Source organism: Rhinolophus sinicus, chromosome 10, assembly GCF_057876585.1.
Source record: "Rhinolophus sinicus isolate RSI-liver-muscle chromosome 10, RSI-T2T, whole genome shotgun sequence".
Classification (NCBI taxonomy): Eukaryota; Metazoa; Chordata; class Mammalia; order Chiroptera; family Rhinolophidae; genus Rhinolophus; species Rhinolophus sinicus.
In genome coordinates, this window is record NC_142510.1 from 16106098 (window position 1) to 16126000 (window position 19903).

General features: G+C 61.1%; 2 protein-coding genes across 5 annotated transcripts; both read right to left on the bottom strand.

Moving 5' to 3' along the window:
• Nucleotides 1-76: 76 nt before the first annotated feature.
• Nucleotides 77-17201, bottom strand: PIGQ (phosphatidylinositol glycan anchor biosynthesis class Q). Of its 4 annotated transcripts, XM_074322571.2 has the most exons (12): nucleotides 15484-15624; nucleotides 15170-15288; nucleotides 11599-12297; nucleotides 9215-9346; nucleotides 8986-9106; nucleotides 6909-7035; nucleotides 6417-6570; nucleotides 6190-6301; nucleotides 5415-5495; nucleotides 4695-4809; nucleotides 3049-3110; nucleotides 77-2158 (listed from the first exon to the last, which is right to left on the bottom strand). In XM_074322571.2, exons 3-12 carry the CDS (start codon nucleotides 12285-12287, stop codon nucleotides 2006-2008), a joined length of 1746 nt encoding a protein of 581 aa, XP_074178672.2. In that variant the 5' UTR covers nucleotides 12288-12297; nucleotides 15170-15288; nucleotides 15484-15624; the 3' UTR covers nucleotides 77-2005. The 4 variants fall into 4 exon arrangements, 3 of the variants coding, with proteins under 3 accessions (XP_074178672.2, XP_019611794.3, XP_019611795.3); XR_016022632.1 differs by lacking the exons at nucleotides 15170-15288; nucleotides 15484-15624 and adding an exon at nucleotides 16798-17201 and having other exon boundaries at nucleotides 5415-5584; XM_019756235.3 differs by lacking the exons at nucleotides 15170-15288; nucleotides 15484-15624 and adding an exon at nucleotides 16798-17201.
• A 134-nt stretch (nucleotides 17202-17335) lies between these two features.
• NHLRC4 (NHL repeat containing 4) lies at nucleotides 17336-19227 on the bottom strand. Its single transcript, XM_074323077.2, has 3 exons — nucleotides 19221-19227; nucleotides 18818-18874; nucleotides 17336-18280 (listed from the first exon to the last, which is right to left on the bottom strand). Exons 1-3 carry the CDS (start codon nucleotides 19225-19227, stop codon nucleotides 17382-17384), a joined length of 963 nt encoding a protein of 320 aa, XP_074179178.1. The 3' UTR covers nucleotides 17336-17381.
• Nucleotides 19228-19903: the final 676 nt, after the last annotated feature.

Genomic DNA, 19903 nt, shown 5'->3' on the forward strand with positions numbered 1-19903 from the left:
ATCAACCAGGTGACCAACATAAGGTGCAGACAGCACTGATGTGAAAAGAGAAGAAATCAAATGACAGTACAGTATGTCCAGTGTCATTTCAACATTTATGCTGCAAACTAACAAATCATTTCATTCTAGATTTACATAGAGAGAAACGGAATGTTTGTGCAGAATCAGGTCTGGAAGGCTGCTCTCCAAAGGGACAGCACTGTTTTCTTCTGAGGTTGGGGATCAAGAGTGACTTTCTCTTCCTTATTTGTAATGAGAACATATTCACATAGGACATGTAACGTATAAGTAACTCAAAAGGTTAAGCATAAAAGTACCATGTGACGCTGCAATTCCACTGCCAGAGAAATGAAAACATAACGTCCGCAGAAAAAACTTATGCATGAAGGTTCACAGCAGCATTATTCACAATCACCAAAAGGTGGAAATAACACAAACATCCATCAATAGGTCAACGGATAAACAAAATGTGGTACATCCGTGTAGTCTATATTCATCCATAAAGAGGAATAAAGTACTGGTAAGTGCTACATTCGCTTTATGACAAATGTCCAGAATAGGCAAATCCATAGACAGTAGATTAGTGGTTGCCAGGGCCTGGGGTAGGGGAAATGGTGAGTGATTACGTAAGGGGTACAGATTTCTTTCTGGGGTGATAAAAATGTTCTAAAACTGGTGATGGTCATTCTACTTGGTAAAGTTACTACAAATCAGTTGTGCACTCAAAATGGGTGAACTTTATGATATATAAGATATGCCTCAATAAAGCTGTTAAAAAAATAATACATCAGGAAAATAAGTTGTCAGAACGGAGCCAAGCGCAGCCTCACTTGACCAGGCGCAGAGCGGTGTGTGCGAGGTAGAAGCCACACGAGAGTCAGGGCTTCCTGAAGAGCAGATCTGTGCTGAGGGAACGCGCATGTCATCACAGCAACCACACCCCAGTGTGTCACTCCAAGGACAGCCTGGTTGGCCCATGTGTCCAGCGGGCGAGGAATGGGTGGCAAGGACTTGCCTTCCAAGGGGTCACTGCATGTGCACCATACCTTGAGCAACAGGTGGTCTTCACAGAGAGCAGACCCCAGGATGGGCAACACACCCAGTGACCCCCACCCCAAAGCTGCAGACAGCTTTTACAGGGGTGGCAGCAAGCCCCACACACACTGTCTTTGCATGGTGGCTAGTGCCGGGGAGGCGCCCTAAGGAGCAGGTCCCTCTGTTGGTGAGCAGCAGTTGGTGCGTGCCTGGGCCTTCCTCACCTGCCGATTCAGTGCGAGGCTCTCCTGGTGTCCTCCTGGCCCTCTGGAGAAGCAGAAGGCTGGGACCGTCGAGGGCAGAGGCTAGCCAGGTATGGGCAGGGCCACTGGGAACCCTGAAGTTCCTGCCTGTCCGTTTCCTCGGGGCATGTTCTCCCCAGGGGCATGGCTGTTCCCTGGACTCTGGGTTACAGCAGACATGGCCTCCAATGTTTACGGAAAGGGTACATCCACCCACAACACAAGGAAGGATGCTTGGGAGTCAGAGTCTCAAGGACTGCGGAGTGCATTCTGGGAGGGGTCCCTCCACCTACCGCATGGCCGGGTGACCTGCCAGCTCACCCCACTGGGAAAGGGCATGGTGAGCAGAGCTTAAGCTCTGAAAACCCTCCCCGGGCAGGTCGGGGCCTGAGTTGGGGCCAAAGGGACGCCTTGGCAGGCCTGTGGGGCTGGTGGGCATCAGGCAACAGATCGGAGGTGGGTCCAAGACGGAGCGCAAGCAGGCTGACCTGCCGGCCACCCAGCCCTACATCATCCTGCTCACCACCCCCATGACCTTCAACCTCGGAGTCAGGAGGAGATGCGACAGGCAGGGCCCCGCAGGACCTGTGGAGGCCCCAGACAACGGGGCAAGGAGGGCAGAGAGCAGGGCCACGTACTGCCCGACAGTCAATGCCATAGGACTTGGCGTGGTGGAGGGCTGACCATGGCCGAGCAGTGATGCTGGGTGGGCTGGTGGCCGTGGTCCCTCAGTCTTGCTTGTCCTCTCTCTGCCTCCAGGGGTAGATGAGCTCCCCGAAGAACAGCTTGCGACACAGGGAGCCCCAGGAGTGCGTGGGGTGGCAGCCATAGCGGGGCAGGCGGTAAGTGTGCACCACGCGACCATAGGACAGGGGGTTTATCTGGAAGCACAAGGGCAGTGGTCAGCCTGGGCATGGCCCCAACGCCCTGGGGCTCAAGCTCTTGGGGCCTCGCAAGCCTTCATGGGTGGGAGGGTGGGGCCCTGGGCTTGACAGTTGTGGGGTTGGGCCAGCTCCGTGCCAGATGGGCTCTCGCCTGTGGGCCACGGGGCAGGGTGAGCAGCTCCGGAGGGAATGCTCTGCTCTGGGCAGGCTGCAGGGAGGAGGCGGGCTGGGTTGGCAGGTGCAGCCCCCTCCACTCCAGGACTCACGTAGCTCCCCACAGCCACCTCTGGTGGGACTCAGAACACACTGAACATCGGGAAAACCACACAGGGCCCCAGCTGCCTCAGCATCTGACCTCTCCCAGTGACCCTCAGGCCAACCCTGCCTGCCTGGACCCAACACTAGCACCCAGGGAGACACCGAGTGGGTCACATGGCTAGTAACCTGTTCCCTCCGCAGGTCGGGGGCCTCCAGACTGTTTCAGATAAAGGAGCCCAACAGAGAACCATGTGTCCTGAGGCCTTTGCCAAATCTGTGCTGTTCTTCCTGGACCAAGAGCTCGTGGGGCCCAGGGCAGGAGACAGAAATGCAGGGCCAACCAGGCAGGAGCCCTAGGCGGCCAAAGGCGTCTGACCCAGTGCAGGGGAGCCCGTCCACAGCCCTGCTGGGGAAGGCTCCAGGCAGAGACCGTCATGGTGCCCAGAGGCTTTGGGGGGTGGTCTACCCCTGGGCCCCATCCCTCAGTCATGCTGGGCTCTCCTACCTGACCCTAGGCCTGTGATGCCCCACCCAGGACAGCGCACAGGTGCCTGGTCCCAGCTGCCCTGGGACATGGCGAGCAGGGGGTCTGTCCACCAGCAGCAGCGTGAGGTCCGCAGCGGCCTTACCTGCATCAGGAGGCGGAGGGGCCTGCCAGCCTCATGCTCCAGGACTCGGAACTTCACGCCAGCTGCAAGGACAGCAAAGTGTCCAGGAGGGAGGGCAGTGGCCGTTCAGGGCTCCCCAGCCCCATCAGCCCTCCTGCTGTGTGTCCGCAAGGACAGGTGTGGGCAGCGGCACTCTGGGAGTGAAGGCCCATGCGTCTCTGGGCACGGGCTGCCTGCGCTCTTCCGCCCCTCCCGTCCTTCCCATCTGCCTCTGAGCGCGCGGCTGGGCCACTAGCTAAGCCTCCTGCAACTCCACCTAACGCAAAAAGCCAGTGTCTGGCTCGCAGGGGTGCGGCCTGGGCCGCACGGGTGCAGCCTCTGCTGCTTTCCAAATGGGACGTGGGTTTTCCCACAGAACCAACAGGCATTGGAAGGGTGGCAGCTGTCCTGCTGGCATCTACAAACCTTCTAACTTTTTTGTACGTGGCCAACTGGGACCCACCATGCACCGGCCTGCAGTTTGGACCCCCAAGCCTGGGGATTCCCAGGCGGAAGATTTTTTTGAAGAGAAACAGGAGCTAATTATCATTTGATGAAGAGGCCCCACGGCAAACTCGGGTGAGAGAGGAGGCGGCTGCATCTGTGGCCTTTCATGTGAAGTTAAAACAACTCTGCTCTGGCCGTGAGCCAGGGTCTGGGGGAGGAGCGTGCTGTGTCTCAAGTTCTCCACCTGGCATTCTGAGGTGGGCGTGGAGGCTCGGGGCTGAGCGAGCATGGGCAGCACAGGAGGTGGGGCCCTGGCCTCGCCATCTGTGGTCAAAGTGCCTTGGAAAGAGGCTCTCAGGGCATCCAGCAGGCGGGTCTTTCGTCCAAAGCCCACGGAGCACCGGTGTTTATGTCCTCTGGCTCGGAGCTGGCTGGGAACAGCCACCATGTGCTTTGGGGTGTGCCCCAAGCTGCCCAGCTGTAAACTGGGTGCAGAGCCTCCTGGGCATTGTGGTCGCCTCGTGGGCCATCTGAACAGCTGCTGGACGGGGGCTGTACTGAAACTCCCCAGGTTCCCTGACATGTTCAAAGCCCCTGCACCGACCCACAACCCTGTGACCAGGGCAGCGGCCTCCCGAGGTCTGCAGTGGGCTCTCAGGAGCATGTGGCCAAACGAGTGGTTGGCGTCAGCATGCAAATGGGCAGCTGCCTACAGAGGGGATGGCGGTGTTGTCCCAACAAGTAGTGGTCTGGAAGGACACTCTTCTCACACAGATCTGGCCAGCCCAGCACCCCCCATCCTGGCCTGTCCCCTCCAAAGTTGACGGGGCACCAGCAGGCACACACAGCCCCACACACCCACCACCACACGGGGACTCGTCTTCTCTGAGCCACATGCAGGCACCAGCTATACCACTGTGGACAGACCTCAAGGCAGATGTTCACGCTTGTCACAGAAAAGGGTGATAAAAAGGAAGGACCACCGTCTCTGTGGCCTCTGAACCTAAGCACCAGCGGGGCCCTCCCCCCACCCTCACTGCAGGCAGCTGGTCTAGCGGATGCCCTAGGACCACCCGCCCCCCCACACCACTGCTTTCAGGCAGGAGGCGGCACACAGGGTGCAGTCGGTGCCTCGGCAGGGCCCGCAGGCGGGCTCCCGCCCACGCAGCACACAGCCCTACCTGCGAGCCGGTAGGGCCGGCAGAGCCGGAGGCCGAGCGCATACAGCGGCAGGGAGTTGATGAGGCCGACGAGCAGGCGGATGAGGCCCTGCGCGGTGATCACCAGGAGCCGGAGCTGCAGCACAGACGGCGCCCAGGGCCTCTGAGCCGGGGCTGCGGCCAGAGCCATGCCCATGCGCAGAGCAGCCCGATGAGTCCGCGGCCACAGTGAAGGGTGACCAAGGGACTCAAGAGCCTTGCGAGAGCATGGCTCCCACTCTGAGGAGGGCACGGACCCCCCCCCACATCCTGAACCTGAGGCCCAAGCACAAGGACACCGGGCAGCAGCAGGTAGGAGTGGTCGGCCCTCCCGCCAGGCCAGAGGAGATGCTGTTCCACCCCCGGGGAATGAGCCCCTGGCCCCCCACCCAGGCTACCTAGGGACTGCTCCCCTCCTGCTGTGTGAGTCCCCCCAGGCCAGGCACTAAGGGGAGACCACCACCATGAGCTGCCCACCAGGGGTCCTGCCCTCCCTGCGTGCCCCCCAGGGTGGACCCCTACCCACTCCGGGACCCAGCACACACTGCCCAGGGTCCGGAACAGCCATCCTTTACATGGCCTGCAGCCAGGGGGTGGCCTGCCCATGACTGGCCGGCTGGCAGGTGGAGATGGCAGTCAGCACTCTAAGCCCTGCAGGCAAAGCCCCTTGGCCGGTGCCACCTAGAGCCCCCCATGGCTCACCAGGGTGAACACCAGGTAGTACAGGGCCGTGGTCGGCAGCAGGAAGACCAGGATGGTGAAGAGCAGAGTCCCGATGAACAGCTGCCGGGCAAGGGGGCACGGGCATCAGCATGAGCTGGAGCCACGCAGGTCAGCCCCTGCCGTCCGTGCCCAGCAAGCCCAGCCTGTAACTGAGCAGAAATGGGACACCCGCTGGTGGGACACCTGCTTCCTGAGGCAACTCGGGGAAGCCAGCTCTCGACAGCTGTCTCCAGTACTGAGGGTTTATGACTATGTGCCCTCCAGGCTCGGTGACCCACAGGAGACAGGACCAGCCAGTAGGGTGGGCAGCCACGCACACGGAAGACGGAGGGGCTGTGAAAATTAGAGCACAGCATACCCTGGATAGCAGCGCTCAGGGTCTGGGTCTCAGGTGTGAGCAAGCTAGCAGGTGAGTCAGAGCCAGGCCCTGTGCCCAGAGCACCTCTCGTGCCGCCGTCCAGTGGGCAGGGCCTCTTGAGGGCAGGGTCTGTCTCCCATATGTAAGGTTCGGCAGTGTCTGAGGGCCCCACATGCACCCTGCCCCTTGCAGGCTCCCCACGTCCCCCATGTCTCCCGCCGACCCTGCAGGTGAGCTGCAGGACAGGAGCGTGGCTGCCCCCTCGGGTGCCCAATCAGCTACATGGCCAGGCGCATTCAGAGGGGACGGTTGGACTGGAGCTGGGAGGTAGTCACCTGTAGGTCACGCTGGCCTGGTGGGGCCAGGTGCCCCCTGCCCTGCAGTCCTGCCCAGTACCTGGTCCAGGTCGTAGGAGCAAGAGTCCACCCGCTGGCGGAGAACATTCCACTTCTTCCCTCGGAACAGGCGCCAGAGCGAGGACAGGCCACAGATCTTCAGGCAGTACAGCCTGGAGGACACGGTGCCGTCAGGGCCAGGCCGGGGCACCAAACCACCCCCGGGCCTTCCCAGCCCCAGGAGCCAGGGCTGCAGCAGGACGCCTGCGGGGGCAGGGAGCACCCCACCTGGCGCCGTAGACGTAGAAGCAGTAGATGTGGAAAGTGAGGAGAGCGATGATATCCGACAGGATGGACAGGGAGACCGTCAGGCCCAGACAGGCGGACAGGCCCACGTGCCACACGATTCGCTCGATGAAGGGGGACATGAGATGGATGTAGCCTGGTGGGATGGGGGAACCCTGAGGGGGTGCCCAGGGGGGTCCTGGCCCCCCCACGGCCTCACTGAGCATGGCGCCTGACACTCCTGGTAACTATGATGACAGACTGCGCCGCTGGCCATCCCTCGGCAGAGCAGCCAGCCCAGCACAGCGGGACTCGCACACACAGGATGCTGGAAGGGCAGGAAGCAGGGACCCAGGGGGCAGCACCAGGCCTGGAGTCCACCGCCCTCCTCAGCCAGGGCTTGTGTCCCTGGGGGTACAGGCTTTGGGAGCCACGTCAGGGGTCACTGGAGCCGGGGGGAGCCCTGAGGCCCGCCGCCCACCCGCCAGCACTCACTGATCCACAGGTGGATATGGTACAGGAAGAAGCGGCCCAGCACCTGGTCCAGCGCCCGGTTCATCTTGAGCCCGGCGGGCGCGCCCATTAGCCACTGCAGGAGGTGCTGCAGCTCCTCGGCCACGCGCTGCGAGGACACAGAGGGGCGTGCTGTCCTTAAATGGCTCTACACTGGCCAGCCCATCTGTGCAGGGCAAAGGTAGACCGGGCTCCCTCCTCCAGGTGTCTGGATGCCGTCTCCTATCACGATGGGCACACGGGGTGTCCTACACTTGTCTGGCCGTGGAACACCTCTTCAAAGGTGTTCTGGGATGCAGGGCCGAGAGGCATGACCTGTGAGGCCAACAGTCTGCCCCTGGCCCCTGGACACGTGGCCCCTGCTGGGCATCAACCTCCAAATGAGGCATCATTTCCCCCGTGGCACCGCTCTGAATCCATGGGAGCCCTTGGCCCAGGTGACAGGATGTGGGACAGACACAGGTTCACTGTGAACCTTGCAGGGGGAGCCCGTGGGCCCAGCCAGTCTTCCTCTGCCGAGGACCCACCCCACCACCTGCCCTGGGTGGGTGAACTCAGGTGAAAATGAGGGTGTGAAGCCCATCGGGGCCCAGACAGCAGGTAGGAGGGCTGGAGGGTCCTCTAGAGGGAAGGAGAGATGAGGGCTCAGAGTCAAGATCAATGGCAGTGAGGGCCAGAGACAGCACAGAGAGCCTCATAAGCAAGCAGAGAAGCTGACCAGCATCCTAGCTGCCCCGGGAGGAAAGCCAACGTCCAGGGGGGCCGTGTCGGCCCCAGTGGGCAGGCCCTCTGCCCGTCAGCCTCATCACCGATGCTGACACCCAGGTGTGACCTCCCTGCCCCAGTCAGAGGTCTGCCACGACCCCCTCCCCCTGCCCGCCTGGCAGGCCTCTCCCAGCACTGCGTGAAGGCTTCAGCCATGTCAGGAGCAGTGAGAAGAGGAACAGAACGTTCTTTATAAATAGAGCTCATTTAATATTTAAAGGATAAGAGCTTGGCGGCAGGAAGAGGCTTTCATTTTTAAATTAAATATTTATATTTTGTAGCAGTTTTGCAGAAGGGAGGTCTAGGGTGAAGCTGGTCAACAGGCAGAGTATAGACAAGCAGGTGTGGCAGCCAAGCCCCCTTCTTAACCCCCACCTCTTCCTTTCTCCTTCCTCCTTCCTCTCAGCCAGGCCACCTCGAGACGCTGTGGGGACCCTCAGCCTGGGAGGACTCCTGCCCACAGGGTCCGGCCCAGTAAACACCCATGGCTAGACGCTGGGGACAGCTGGCAGAGGCTGGGTCCACATGGGCCCCCAGTCAGGCCTCGGCCCTGGACCACAGAGACCCCCACAGAGGCTGGGGTGTAGCCCCAGGGGCCAGAGTGCCTGCCCTACGCAGGAGACGAGCTCCCAACAGAAGCGACAGGGCCCTAGGCGCTGAGGATGGGAGGCGGAGCAGCTGAAGGCCCAGAGCCGGTGTGGAAATGCAGGTGGGCCCTAGAAGGATGGCCATGGTGGGGACGAGGGGCCAGCACACAGGCCCTGGAAACATTGCCCAGCATCGAGGGGCAAGTCCCGGGGTACGGCAGATGAGCGGGTGCCTCTGGCTCTTAGCACGAGAACAATGGAGCCAATGCTGGGGCGATGGGACCCCCTCGGTGGGAGGCCAGAACCCCACCACACACACCGCCCTGGACACACAGGTTTCCATGACGCCAACCACGCAGAGGACCCAAGTCAAAAGCCAGTCGCCCCGAAGAGCCAGGAGAGCAGAAACGGTCACGCAGGGGGAGGCAATAGGGACACCGTGACACTAGGCCTGGCAGGGGGAGGTGGGTTCCCCCTAAAAGCCTCAACCACAAGGTGGCCCCCAGACATGGCCACCTTTAGGAGGGAAGATGGAGGCCAGGAGCCGCGATATAAGCCGCCAAAGGAGGGTGGGCACCTGGCAGGCCCGTCTCCACACAGCAGCTCCCAGGGGACTGAGGGGCCTCTGCTGCCCCAGGAAGGGCCCCAACCCCACCCCAGGAAACGGGTGCTCAAGTCCATACCCGGCTGCACCCCGAGCAACTCACGTCAGCCACTGGGACGAGGGCATCGGCCAGCTGCTCAATGCGACCTTTCCCGTGGAGCCAGGACAAGAGCGTGAGGCCAAGGGCCACGTCGAGCAGCACGGAAACACACATGTTGGCCTTCCTGGAAGGAGGGTTCCCACGGGAGTGGGTGGTCAGAGGGTCAGCACGGACGGGCTGGGGGCAGAGAAGCGGGTGGGGGAGAGGAGACAGACCCAGGGCAGGCCCGCACCTCATCCACTGGGAGGGGTTCTCGGCCTTCTGGGGGCTGAAGATGAGCGTGAGCTGCTCCAGCCGGTACCTAAGCTGCTCGCACGTGGAGAGCTTGCTGCAGATGAAGGGCAGTGGCCACATCTTGAAGACCCTGTGAAGGAGCAGAGAGGATGGGCCTTCAGCGCCTCCCGGGGCCTCTCCTGCCTGCCAGGGAGCGAGGGCCCCTCAGTGTAGCCCACACCCCTCACTGTGCAGATACGAAGCCTCAGGCCAGGCTCAGCACGGGTCCTCCCTGGGCCCCAAACACCGAGGGCCACACTCCTGAACTCAGCAGGGCAGGGACACAAGTGGGGGCCCAGGTGGGCGGCCCGGCGAGGTTCACGGTGCACTCACGACCAGTAACCGGGAGGCTGATCACCTCACAGAGCTCTGACCAGGCCACAACTGTGCCCCAGGAGTGGAGAGAACGCACTGCCCTGCTGGATGGGTGACCCTCGTCAAGGGTCTCCAGGTGACCTGGCCTCCCGAGGCTGCTTTCTCAGCAGGCAAAGGAAGCACCAAGACACTTCCACAGACCTTCAAATGTTGAGGAGAGATGCTTGCAAGCCAAGGTGAAGAATGTGCTGGGTCACAGCTCAGCCATGCCCAGGGTCCCTTTCCACTCACAGCCTTGCTGCTGGCAGGGGATGGAAAGGGCTTGTGGAAAATGCAGAGCCACCAACCAATGTGTGCTTGGACTTTCAGGACGGGAGAGGTCTCGATTTTGAAAGGTTTAAGTTTCATCTCCAACCAAGGGGCTTTGAACCAATTCCAAGAATGAATGCATTCAGCATGCCCCCCCGCCCCCAACTCCCATCAAGAGGAAGGTGGCCTGGTCCTGTCTGTACAGAGACCCCATCCGAACAGCAGTCTCCCCGGGCTCAGAGCAGCCCTAGGCAGCCGGCACCTGCCCTGAAGCGGGCAGGGGGCTTCGTTCCTGCAGTGACAGCCATGCCTCGTGTGAACGAACGTTCCCGTGCTTGTAACCACCACCAGTCAATGACCAACACCTGACCGATGGGCACGTGAGCAGTTCTTAACCTTTCTTGGGTCCTTTGAAAGCTGATAAAAGCTAAGAACCTTCTGTCATGCAGGGTGTCATGCGGGGTCTCAGCTCTTGCTCCCCGCATAAGGACGCAGGACACAGTGTGGCCAAAAGGAACACCCACGGAGCCATAGGTAGGGGAGTCACACCGCTATAGTCTCACTGGCGGCTGGTTGGAGACACAGGGAGCAGGAGCCACATGATGCTCAATCCTCCTAGTGCTTCTCTGCCAACCAACCCACCCCCTAGCGCAGCCACGGCAGTTGTATCAGTGGCCAATGGCTAACTGGTTACAGCTGACGGCCAACTAGTCACAGCTGATGACCATCTACTACCCGAGCCATCACCTTTCCACGTGAGGCCAAGAGCCTGGAAACTGCTCTCTGGGGCTCTGTCCCCATACTTTCTCTCCCCCAAATTGCACCAGGCCCAGACACACTTGCACGTACTCCTTTAGTTGTGAAGCTCTGAAACCCCCCATCCCCGACGGCCCCCATAACCCAAGGCATTGTCCACACACGACTGCTAAGGGCCCTCAGGACAGGCCTGAGCGCTTTCAGAGCCCCTAGTGAGCAGGCAAGACCAGTCTCCAAACCAGATGACCTGAACCCCTGGACCTAAGAGGAAGGGCTGCCTGAGAGTGGAGCCCAGCTGCTCCCCACCAGGGAGACGGCTTCTCACAGAGAGAGGGGCCCCTGCAGCCCAGCCCCAGGCCCTCTGGTTAAGCAGCCAGAACACTCTGGTGCTGCCCCAGAATTCCCCAGGGCCCCCGGGACTTTTGCCAATCTCTTGGCCAGGCCCGGAGCCAGGAGTGTTCCAGGTGATTCTAGAGAATGGCTGTGGTTGGGGACTACCACCCCACACCCATGGCTGTCAGACAGTGGATGCACCCCATGGCCTCTGCGGCTGCCTCTCCTGTGGTGTGGGGCCAGGCAAGCAGGCAGGCCTGCACATATTCAGGACGAACAACTCCCAGGCAGGGCGAACACTGGTCCTCGGCTGACAGCCCAATCTGTCCATCGACTCGTCTCCCCCTCGGGGGCTGGAGCCATCTGAGGTTCAGCCAGCACCCCTACCTGGTGGGTCCCATGCAACTGCTGAGGCTGCCAGAAACCCTGGGGCTGCGCCAGGAGCGTGCGGCACAAGAACAGCTACCATCAGGATGTCCTCTGAGATCCAGAGGAGGGAGCACAGGGGAACTGGGGTACAGGGGCAGCCATGAGCCTCGGAAAGGCCTGCCTGGGTCCCCTGCACGCTGAGGGGTAGGCCTTGGACTCAGGAGCCTGACTTCATCCCATCCTGGCCCCAGGGGCACCTACCGGCAGGTGCTGGCAGCTGAGACAAGGGATAGCAGGCTGGCCAGCAGCACGCAGATGGGCCCTGAGGCCCACTTGGCCAGCTCCACGAGGATGCTGGCCTCCACACCGTCCGACTGCCAGTGACTCAGCCGCACGGGGCCCTCATCGAACCGGTCACTTCGGAAGAGCACCTCGCTGCGAGCCACCGTGTGGAAAACAGCAGCCAGGCCCGTAGCGCCGGCTACGGCATCGCCAGCCTGCTGGTCAGGCAGGACCGCGGGCGGGTGCAGCTGGGACAGTAGCACCTTGCGCTGGTCGTAGAAGACAATCATGACCTGGTCCTCGCTGGGGGCTCCGGGGGTGGTGGGCCCCTGCCAGCGCGTGGCCTTGCAGCTCCAGAAGGTGCTGCCCTTTTCCCGGCACAGCTGGAGCCAGGGCTCATGGGAGAAGATGGCACCCAGGCCCTCCAGGAAGTGGCCCAGGTTGTCCTCGGGCTCCTGCCGACGGTGGCACCAGGTCCCCAGCACGGCCACGCCCACCTGGCTGGTCTGCTGCACCTGCGCCAGGAACTCCTTGACCTGGATGGGGATAAAGGGAAAGTGCACCACAGCCAGGACCACGGCGCTGCTTTGCTCCGGGACCCACCGTCCGACCAGGAGGCCGCTGTCCGCCGAGGCGCAGCACGTGGGGAAGAAGGCCTTGAGCACCATGCCGGGGTCACTGCAAGAGACGGGGGAGACTCAGCTCAGACATGCTGTGCCGCCACTGCCCTCCATGGCCCAGGGGGGCTGGCAGGGCTGTGGCCGCAGGCCTTGGCCAGTGTGTAGCGCAGATACCCTGCTGGACATGTCTACGTGGCTAGAGGGCCCACAGGTTGGGGTGACCCCGTTGTGGGTTTGATCCTGAAGGCCGGGGGGGGTGTCCCAGCTGCCCATCTCCCATGGGCGCTTCCCTCACCTTTGCCCTGGGCAGCTGCGAGCACAGGCCCCAAATCACCCCTCACCCCCACCCGAGGCAGGTCAACGCTTTCCCCCAATTCAGTGAGAAGCAGGCTGACCCAGGGCAAGATCATGTGACCTGCTCAGTACCACTCACAGGGTATGTGGAACTGAGCAAGAGGTTTAACTTCTGTTTTTAAAGAAACTGATTTGCTTTTTTATGTGTGGCACGGGGATAAATGTACAATCTCATTAACAAAGTAACACAAATTAAAAGTCTATCGAACCTTGACTTACTAAGCCAGCAAGAATAAAGATGAAATTTAAACAAATTGCCGCGGGACTAAGGGAAACCAGACATGTGGACACTGTTGGCGACTGTGGGCTCCGACTGGTGCAGGCACCTCAGAAGATGCCTGGGACGTGCCCCTGGAGGAGCCTCAGTGCTCAGGGAGAAGGCTCAGCTCTCACGGGGCTTCTGCCTCCACCTGACCCTCCAGCCTATGGCCGCGCCCATCCTGCCCTGAGAGCCCATCCATCTGCCACTTCAGGGCAGGGCTCCCAACAGGGCCGAGCGCCTCCTTGGGGCACTATTCTTCCAACCGGGTGGCTATCTAGAAATGGTGGGAGAAGTTGGTCAGCCCTGGGGGATGGAGAGACCCTGTCGTCTAGTCTCAGGATGAGAGATGCAAGCTTTCCAGGCCCCTCACTACCTTCACGCGGCCTCATCAGCAACAGCATCCCAAGCGGTTGCAATTCCTACACGCGGTGGGACCCGCGCCTTAACTTGCCCAGCAGGAAGCTCCCTGGGATGAGGCTTTCTTAACAAGCACCTCATGCTCCCACCTGAGCCCCTCCCAGATGGCAGCAGGACCTCACCCGCATGGTGCTGAGGGCATTCACCTTTGAGCATGCCCCTTCTGACACCAACTGCAGCTACTCGGCACAAAGGACAGAACAGCTGTGCTGAGCTGAGACCCCCCACGTTGGAGGCCACACCTGGGGGACAGACATAGGCCTTGGACTGAACCTGGGCCTCTGAGCTCTAGTGCTCAGCAGGCCCATGGGGACAAGGTACAGAGAGGGACACGCAATGTGGGGGCAGTGTGACATTGTAGGAGGCACAGGGAGCCTTTTCCTGAAGGCCAGGGGACTCTAAGAGGAGCGTCACAGACATCAACACCGGGGTTAAGAGGCCACTGGTGCAGCTGCTTTCCCCCCTTGCAGGAGCCCAGCATGGGGCTGGAGGGTCAAGGCCTCTTCCAGGCAGCTAGTAAAAGGGGCCTCTCCCAGCTGTGGGTTCCAGCTGAAAAGGACCCCTCTGAGTCTAGCAGCAGCAGGACTCCCAAATGCCCCTCCTCCAGTGACCAGGGAGGGCAGGCCACAGTGGTGCTGGCCAGGAAAGGCTAGAGCCTCACAACAGCCCCAGGCCGAACCCCTGTGACCCTCATCAAGGGCATCCAGCGCCAACTTGTGTTCCGGACCCTTCTGCAGGGGCTGCCCTCCTGATGGCATCGTGGGAGGGAAAGGGACATACCAACTCACCCAAATGACACCATCACACCCTGCTTGGGGACCCCTTTCCCAGGAGCTACGGAGAACTGCTCATGGCTACCGTCGGAAAAGGAGTAGAACTGCTCTGGGGCGACAGCTTCTCTGGGGGAAGCTGGTTCTACGGTGGGTTCCCTTTGGGGAAAACCGAGTTGTACACATACAACTTGTGCACTTCCTTTGTGCGTATTATGCTTCATCTACAAAGTTTACCTAAAAAAGGAAAAGAAAAAAAGCAGCAGCTCCTCATGTCTAAGGAAGAGCAGAGGGCAGAAGTTGGTGTTCTTATCCGTGGGGCAGTGAGCAAGAACTCTTAACAGATTACGGGGCAAATTCCCACCCCAGCTTCCACCTCAGCCTCTGGGAGTGACGAACACAGAGAAGGCTGCTCAGATCAGACGGCCAGAAAGAGATGAAAGAGCAGGCAATCAATAGCAGAGGTGCAGATGGGAAAAAGCAGGGCAGTAACTGGGCAACGTGCACCTCTTTCAAGACTGTGATAAAGGGGGGTTGGGGGATACAAGGCTGGAAAAGCCTCCCGTGTTAAGAACGACACCCGAGTTCCCTTAGGAAACAGCCCCTTCGCAGATCAGTCACATCTCTGGGACACCCCTCCCCACAGAACTGAAGGTCAACAGGCTACCTCATGAAGCAGAAGCTGCATTTGCCTTTCACCCCCTGCGTGAACTCCTTCCAGGGAACAGCCCGGGTAGGACTGGCCAGGGACAGCTCACTGGCTGACACCCTCCTCTGCGAAGCCTCCCCATCACTGCTCCCTCCTCAATAGCTCAAAAGAATTCGTTTTGTTCACTCCATGTCGTTTGTGTTAAAAAAAAAAAAAAAAAAAAAAAAAAATTTTCTCACGTTGTGTGAACAGTGCTTTTTCTCTCTCATTTCAGAAGAATGGCCCTGAATCTAGGATTCTGCTTTTTTGCCCTTTGCTGTCGTCAAGGACAAGTACAAAGTGCTGACAACCAGCTCCACTGACCCCTGAATCCCCTTCCAAAGAGGCCAAAGCTGGGGTGGATCAAAGGGAATCATTCCGAGGCCCTTCACCCCGCACGGCATTGGGACCAGACTCCCCGCGAAGAGCACCCACGCACCCGGCCACAAATCCCCCTGATCTGGGCGAACCCGGCTGCTGTGCGGGCTGGCGGGCCGCTCACTGCTCTGCTAAGTCGCAGGCCCCCTCGAGGCGGCAAACGGAGACGTCCCTGTTTTACTGACGATGAAACAGAGGCTCCTAGTGGCAGGAGGCCGGGGCCGGCCCCGGGAGGAGCCTCGGAGAGATCTTTCCGCTCCCTCGCCTGCGTCGGGTCCCGCGGCGGCCGGGGAGTCGGGGCCCCCAGCCCCGGCCAGGAGGGGCGGCTCCCCAAGGTCACGCCGCGCGACGCCGGCCCTCCCCGCGAATGCTCACCGGCTGCTCCCCGGGGCCGCGCCCTCGGGCGGCGGGGTCAGGATAGGATTGGGGACCACGTCGCGGGGGCCCGGGCGGACAAGCGCGCTCACGGCCCCCAGCCCCACAGCCGATGCGCCGCGGGACACGAGTCCCCTTCCGCGGGTTCCCGACGTTGCCGCGCGACGGTCCGGCCCCCAAAGGTGCCCGTGCTGCCCGCTGGCCTTGCCCAAGCGTTCCGTGCACGCAACGTTCCCGACTGCGGAGCCAGTGATGCGCGCTCAGCGGCCTTGTTACCGCCACTGCGCAGCGTCCCTGTCCTCACGCCCCCGCAGCATTCTTGTTCCCCCAGTGACCTTGTGCCCCCGCTTAGCCTCCTTGACCCCCCTCCAGTCCACCCGCAGCGTCCGTAACACCCCTGCCATCCAGCCCTCACCTTCCCCCAGCCGCCAAACCTCCCTGGGTTTCCTCGTCTGAGGGACCCAGTGGACCTGGCTTTTGAGGGTTCTGTACTTCGCCTCGCCCCCACCCTCCCGGGGTGAAATGACCTCCAGACCCTACGTGGGATCCCATAAAAGAGCTCACGCCCCAGCCCTAGCCTGGTCCCCTCACACACTGGTCTCCGCAGAGGGGAGCCCCCCCCCAGGTCCCCCTAGGGACAGGCTGGCCAGGAAGTTGTTGGGCCCTGGAGGCCCAGCTGAGAGGCAGGAGCCAACTGACCTGATCGTCAAGGGGTGTCTCTGGACCCTCCTGCTCCAGGAAACAATACCCCTAGCACCAGCAGCAACTAATGTTTATTGAGCATCTACTGCACACACTTCCTCACATTGATTGATCCATTTAATCCCCCTTCCCACAGAGGCCTGGCACTTATGGAGGGGATCTTCTCAGAGGTGATGGCCTGAACCACAGACCCCAAAGTCCTGGTGACAGACAGGAGCACCCCCTCACCAGCTCTCAGGGCCGGGACCAGCCACTGTCCCCTCCCCCTGGAGACCCCTAGCTGGAACTAGGAGCTGACTGGGCTCTAGACTCAGAGTAACCCCGCCCTTCCCCACCCTCTTGGGGCCTCACTTTCCTGCTGTATTTAAGCAGCAGGCATGTGTCCCCATAGGAAGGCTCTCCTAGATGGGACCACTGCCCATAACCCTCCCAGCACCCCCGCCCATGAACTTGGGCTGTGTGGTCCTGGTTTACAGAGGAGAAAATGAATGATCAGACAGCCTGTGAGACGGTTTCACGTGGGAGAAGTGGCCAAGGGCATGAAGGCTCCCAATGCAGGCATGTGCCACCCCAGGGCGCTTCCAGGGCAGCCCCCCTCTGCCTCCTCCTTACCTCAGATGGGCCCAGAGAAGCTGCAGGAGGCTCGGAACCTCGGGCACCTCTGAGGACGGGGGACAGTGAGGGGCCGCACCCTTTCCCAGGCCGCCCAGCTTAGTGCAACTCAGCCCAGCCACACCTTCCCTGCCTGCCTGTGTCTGATTAGGAGACTGGGGCTGGGGCACTTGGCGGGAAATCCTGCTTGGGTAAGAGCTGGCAGCTGGCCCAGCACACCAAATACCTCCAGGCTTCAGCTGTTGGCTCCAAAGCTCAGGCGTCCTGGGCCCTCCGCCAGCAGGGCCACGGCCTGGGTAGACATGGGGGCAGATAGCGCTGGGGCACCCTGAGCTGGGGCATGGCGAGAACCAACTTTGGAGGCTGTGAACCTTGCAGGGGGTGCTGCCAGGCAGCTGATTCATGCCTGCTGACCAAGTCTGAATCCTTTCCAAGAGGAAGCCAGGAAGCCAGACCAGGTGCTCAGAAAATGTGCAGGGTCAGGATGGCACGGCCGGCAGCCCTCCGATGCCCTGAATGTGTCTCTTTCATGGTGTTTCGGTGACCTGAGGGCTGACCCCATGCTGCCATCCAAGCCCACTGGGTCAGGTCAGCTCTGAGTACTGGTACACCTTGATGTAGCTGTCCCCTGCATCGGCCACTACCAGCCGACTCTGGGGCACACAGGCCACACCCAAGGGCCGCCGCAGCCCCTTGGACACCAAGCAGACAGGTGCCCCAGTCCTGGGGAACAGGGTCACCTGACGACGCTGCTCATCTGCCACAATAACACTACCTTCCGCATCGGTGCACACACCAGCCGGGCTGCCAAAGGTGTGCCCCGTCAGGCCCCCCAGGGCGCCCAGGGGTTGGTGGGCATTGCCAAACAGCTGCACATCCCCAAACTCCTCGCTCACGGCAAACCCCCCATCGGGCCCCAGGCCCACCCAGCAGGGGCCGTCTAGACCCAACACAGAGGCTGGGGCCAGTGCTTCCAAGGTGGGGCCCAATGTAAAGCTGTGTACAGCCCCCGGCACATAGTTCGTCACCAGGAAGCGGCCTAGGGCGTCCACAGCCAGTCCCCGGGGGGCCAGGAAGGTACCCACTGTCACCCAGCGGCCTTGGGGGGCTCGGGCGGTATGCTGGAGTGTGTGGACAGCCCCATGGACAAGGTCGCTGACCACCACGAGCCCAGCAGCTGTCACAGCGACGTCCTCTGGCACAAAGTCCCCGATCCCAGGCACGCGGCAGGGCAGGTGGCAGACAGAGCGTCCCTCGAGGTCCAGCACATGGAGGCAGGGAGCAGCCCCAGCCGTCAGGAAGAGCAGGCCATCCGGGGAACAGTGTAGGCCCCGGGGCCTCCCTCCAGCCCCTGCAGGCACTGGGATCTGCCTGAGCAGCCGGGGCTCCCAGGAGGGAGTGGGGTCTCCAGGCGGGTCCAGCGTGAGGTGCAGGCCCTCAACTGGCCAACTGGTGGGAAAGGCCAGGAGGTCAGAGTTTGGGGCTGCAAGAGAAAGAGGCCCCACTGTGTGCCAAGTAGCAGCTACCTCTGTTCCCCCTGTGCCCTTCCACGCAGTGTTGATGTCCTGTTTTACAGATGAGGAAACTGAGGCATGTGGGGAGTTTGGGGGATCTGGATTTGAACTCAGTTCCACCAGGTCCTGAGTCTGGCCCAACCTGCGAGCCTAGTAGCAAGCTGTGTCTCTAGGTCCCATTTTCCCAGATATAGTCCCTGGAACACAATTCGGGGAGACACAGACCCATGAAGGTCACCATAGATTTTCCTCTGAGGCCTGAATAAGCTCACGGGTATTGAGATGTGCCAAGGCAGGGGTGGGGGATGACAGATAAAAAGTGTTTCTCACACTCATCTGCCCACAGAACCCTTTCTGCCTTGCTTTACTTACACAGAGAAAGTGACCCTTCTTTCCCTTTGCCCCCACACAAATCCTGGAGACTTCCAACCCTTTAGGGTTGAGGCAGGGGTCCAGGCCTCTCCACCTGCCCTTACCCAGGGAGGCCAGTTGGAAGGGTCTCCTACCTGGGGCCAGGCCCTGGGCCCTGTTCCCTGCTCGGCTGCAGCCTCTGTTGTTGGAAACTAGAGCCTGAAGGAGTGGGAGGGGCCACCCGGATGTGGGGGAGAGGGGAGGAGGCGGGTGGAGCCTCTGGGCTCTGTGGAATCCTGTCACTCAACTGCTAAACTCCCCCCACACACACACACCTCCAAGTGCTGCTACATTTCTGCCTTGGGGCCTTTGCACTGGCCTCTGAGACATTCTTCCCCGCTGCCCCTGCTTGGCTGGATGCCACTGTGGTCAGCTCAGTCTGCCCCTCCCCAGGGGGGCACCCACAGCTGTCCACACCCCTCACCCCTCTGAAAGGTCAGTCGTGGGCTCCCTCCTCAGGAGGCTCTGAGGAAATGTCTGTGTGTGAAGCGGCCCCACCCGCCATCCCCCAGCCAGACCAGAGTCCAGGGTGAAGGACCTCCAGGGGTCCCTCTTGTCCTCCTAGATTGTACAGGCTGGATCCTGTTGCTCTGATCCCATTTTTGCACTTGTAAAGCTGGGGTGACACCACCGAGCAGGGCCAGGCTTGCATCTGTCTGGTGGGTGATGAGAAATCGGGGAGCAGTAGACACATGTGGGTGCCAGCTGATGGGAGGCCAAGGACTCAGGACCTGAACGTTCTCCGGACAGCTCCCAACTCAGCCACAGCCCCCTGCAGACCCTCCAGGAAGCCCCTGGAAGGTGGGGGGTGGGTCAGCCTCTGTCTGCAACCCACGGCGCTACCCCACCTGGCCAGCCTGTACCCCTGCTCTGGACACTGCCTCTTAACGCCCCGAGGAGGGGTGGGTGGCCGATGCTATCTGCCGCCTGGTGCGGTTAATGGGGCACACAGGTCCTGCTCCGACTGGCCCCAGCCCGGCTGGCCCAGCTTGGGGAGCCAGGCTCAGGCAGGAACTGCCTTCCCAGGGGCCATTCCTGAGTGGGCATGGAGGTGTGGCCAGCTCCGGGGGAAAGAAGTGATTAGCTGGGTCCAAGGGTCCCCTGAGCACCCCTCCCTACCTGTCCCCCACCCCCACCTGTAGAAAAGGCCAAATCAGGCCGAGGTGGGAGGGACGCAGCGA

Coding starts and splice junctions, on each gene's coding strand:
- PIGQ (XM_019756235.3), bottom strand. CDS start 17,201: ATGAATCAGCTGCCTGGCAGCACCCCCTGCAAGGTTCACAGCCTCCAA. Junction 12,298..16,797: donor CTTCTCTGGGCCCATCTGAG/GTAAGGAGGAGG, acceptor CGTCTCTTGCAG/TGACCCCGGCATGGTGCTCA. Junction 6,302..6,416: donor TTCTACGTCTACGGCGCCAG/GTGGGGTGCTCC, acceptor CGTGTCCTCCAG/GCTGTACTGCCTGAAGATCT.
- NHLRC4 (XM_074323077.2), bottom strand. Junction 18,281..18,817: donor GGCCCAGGGCCTGGCCCCAG/GTAGGAGACCCT, acceptor TTTCTCTTGCAG/CCCCAAACTCTGACCTCCTG.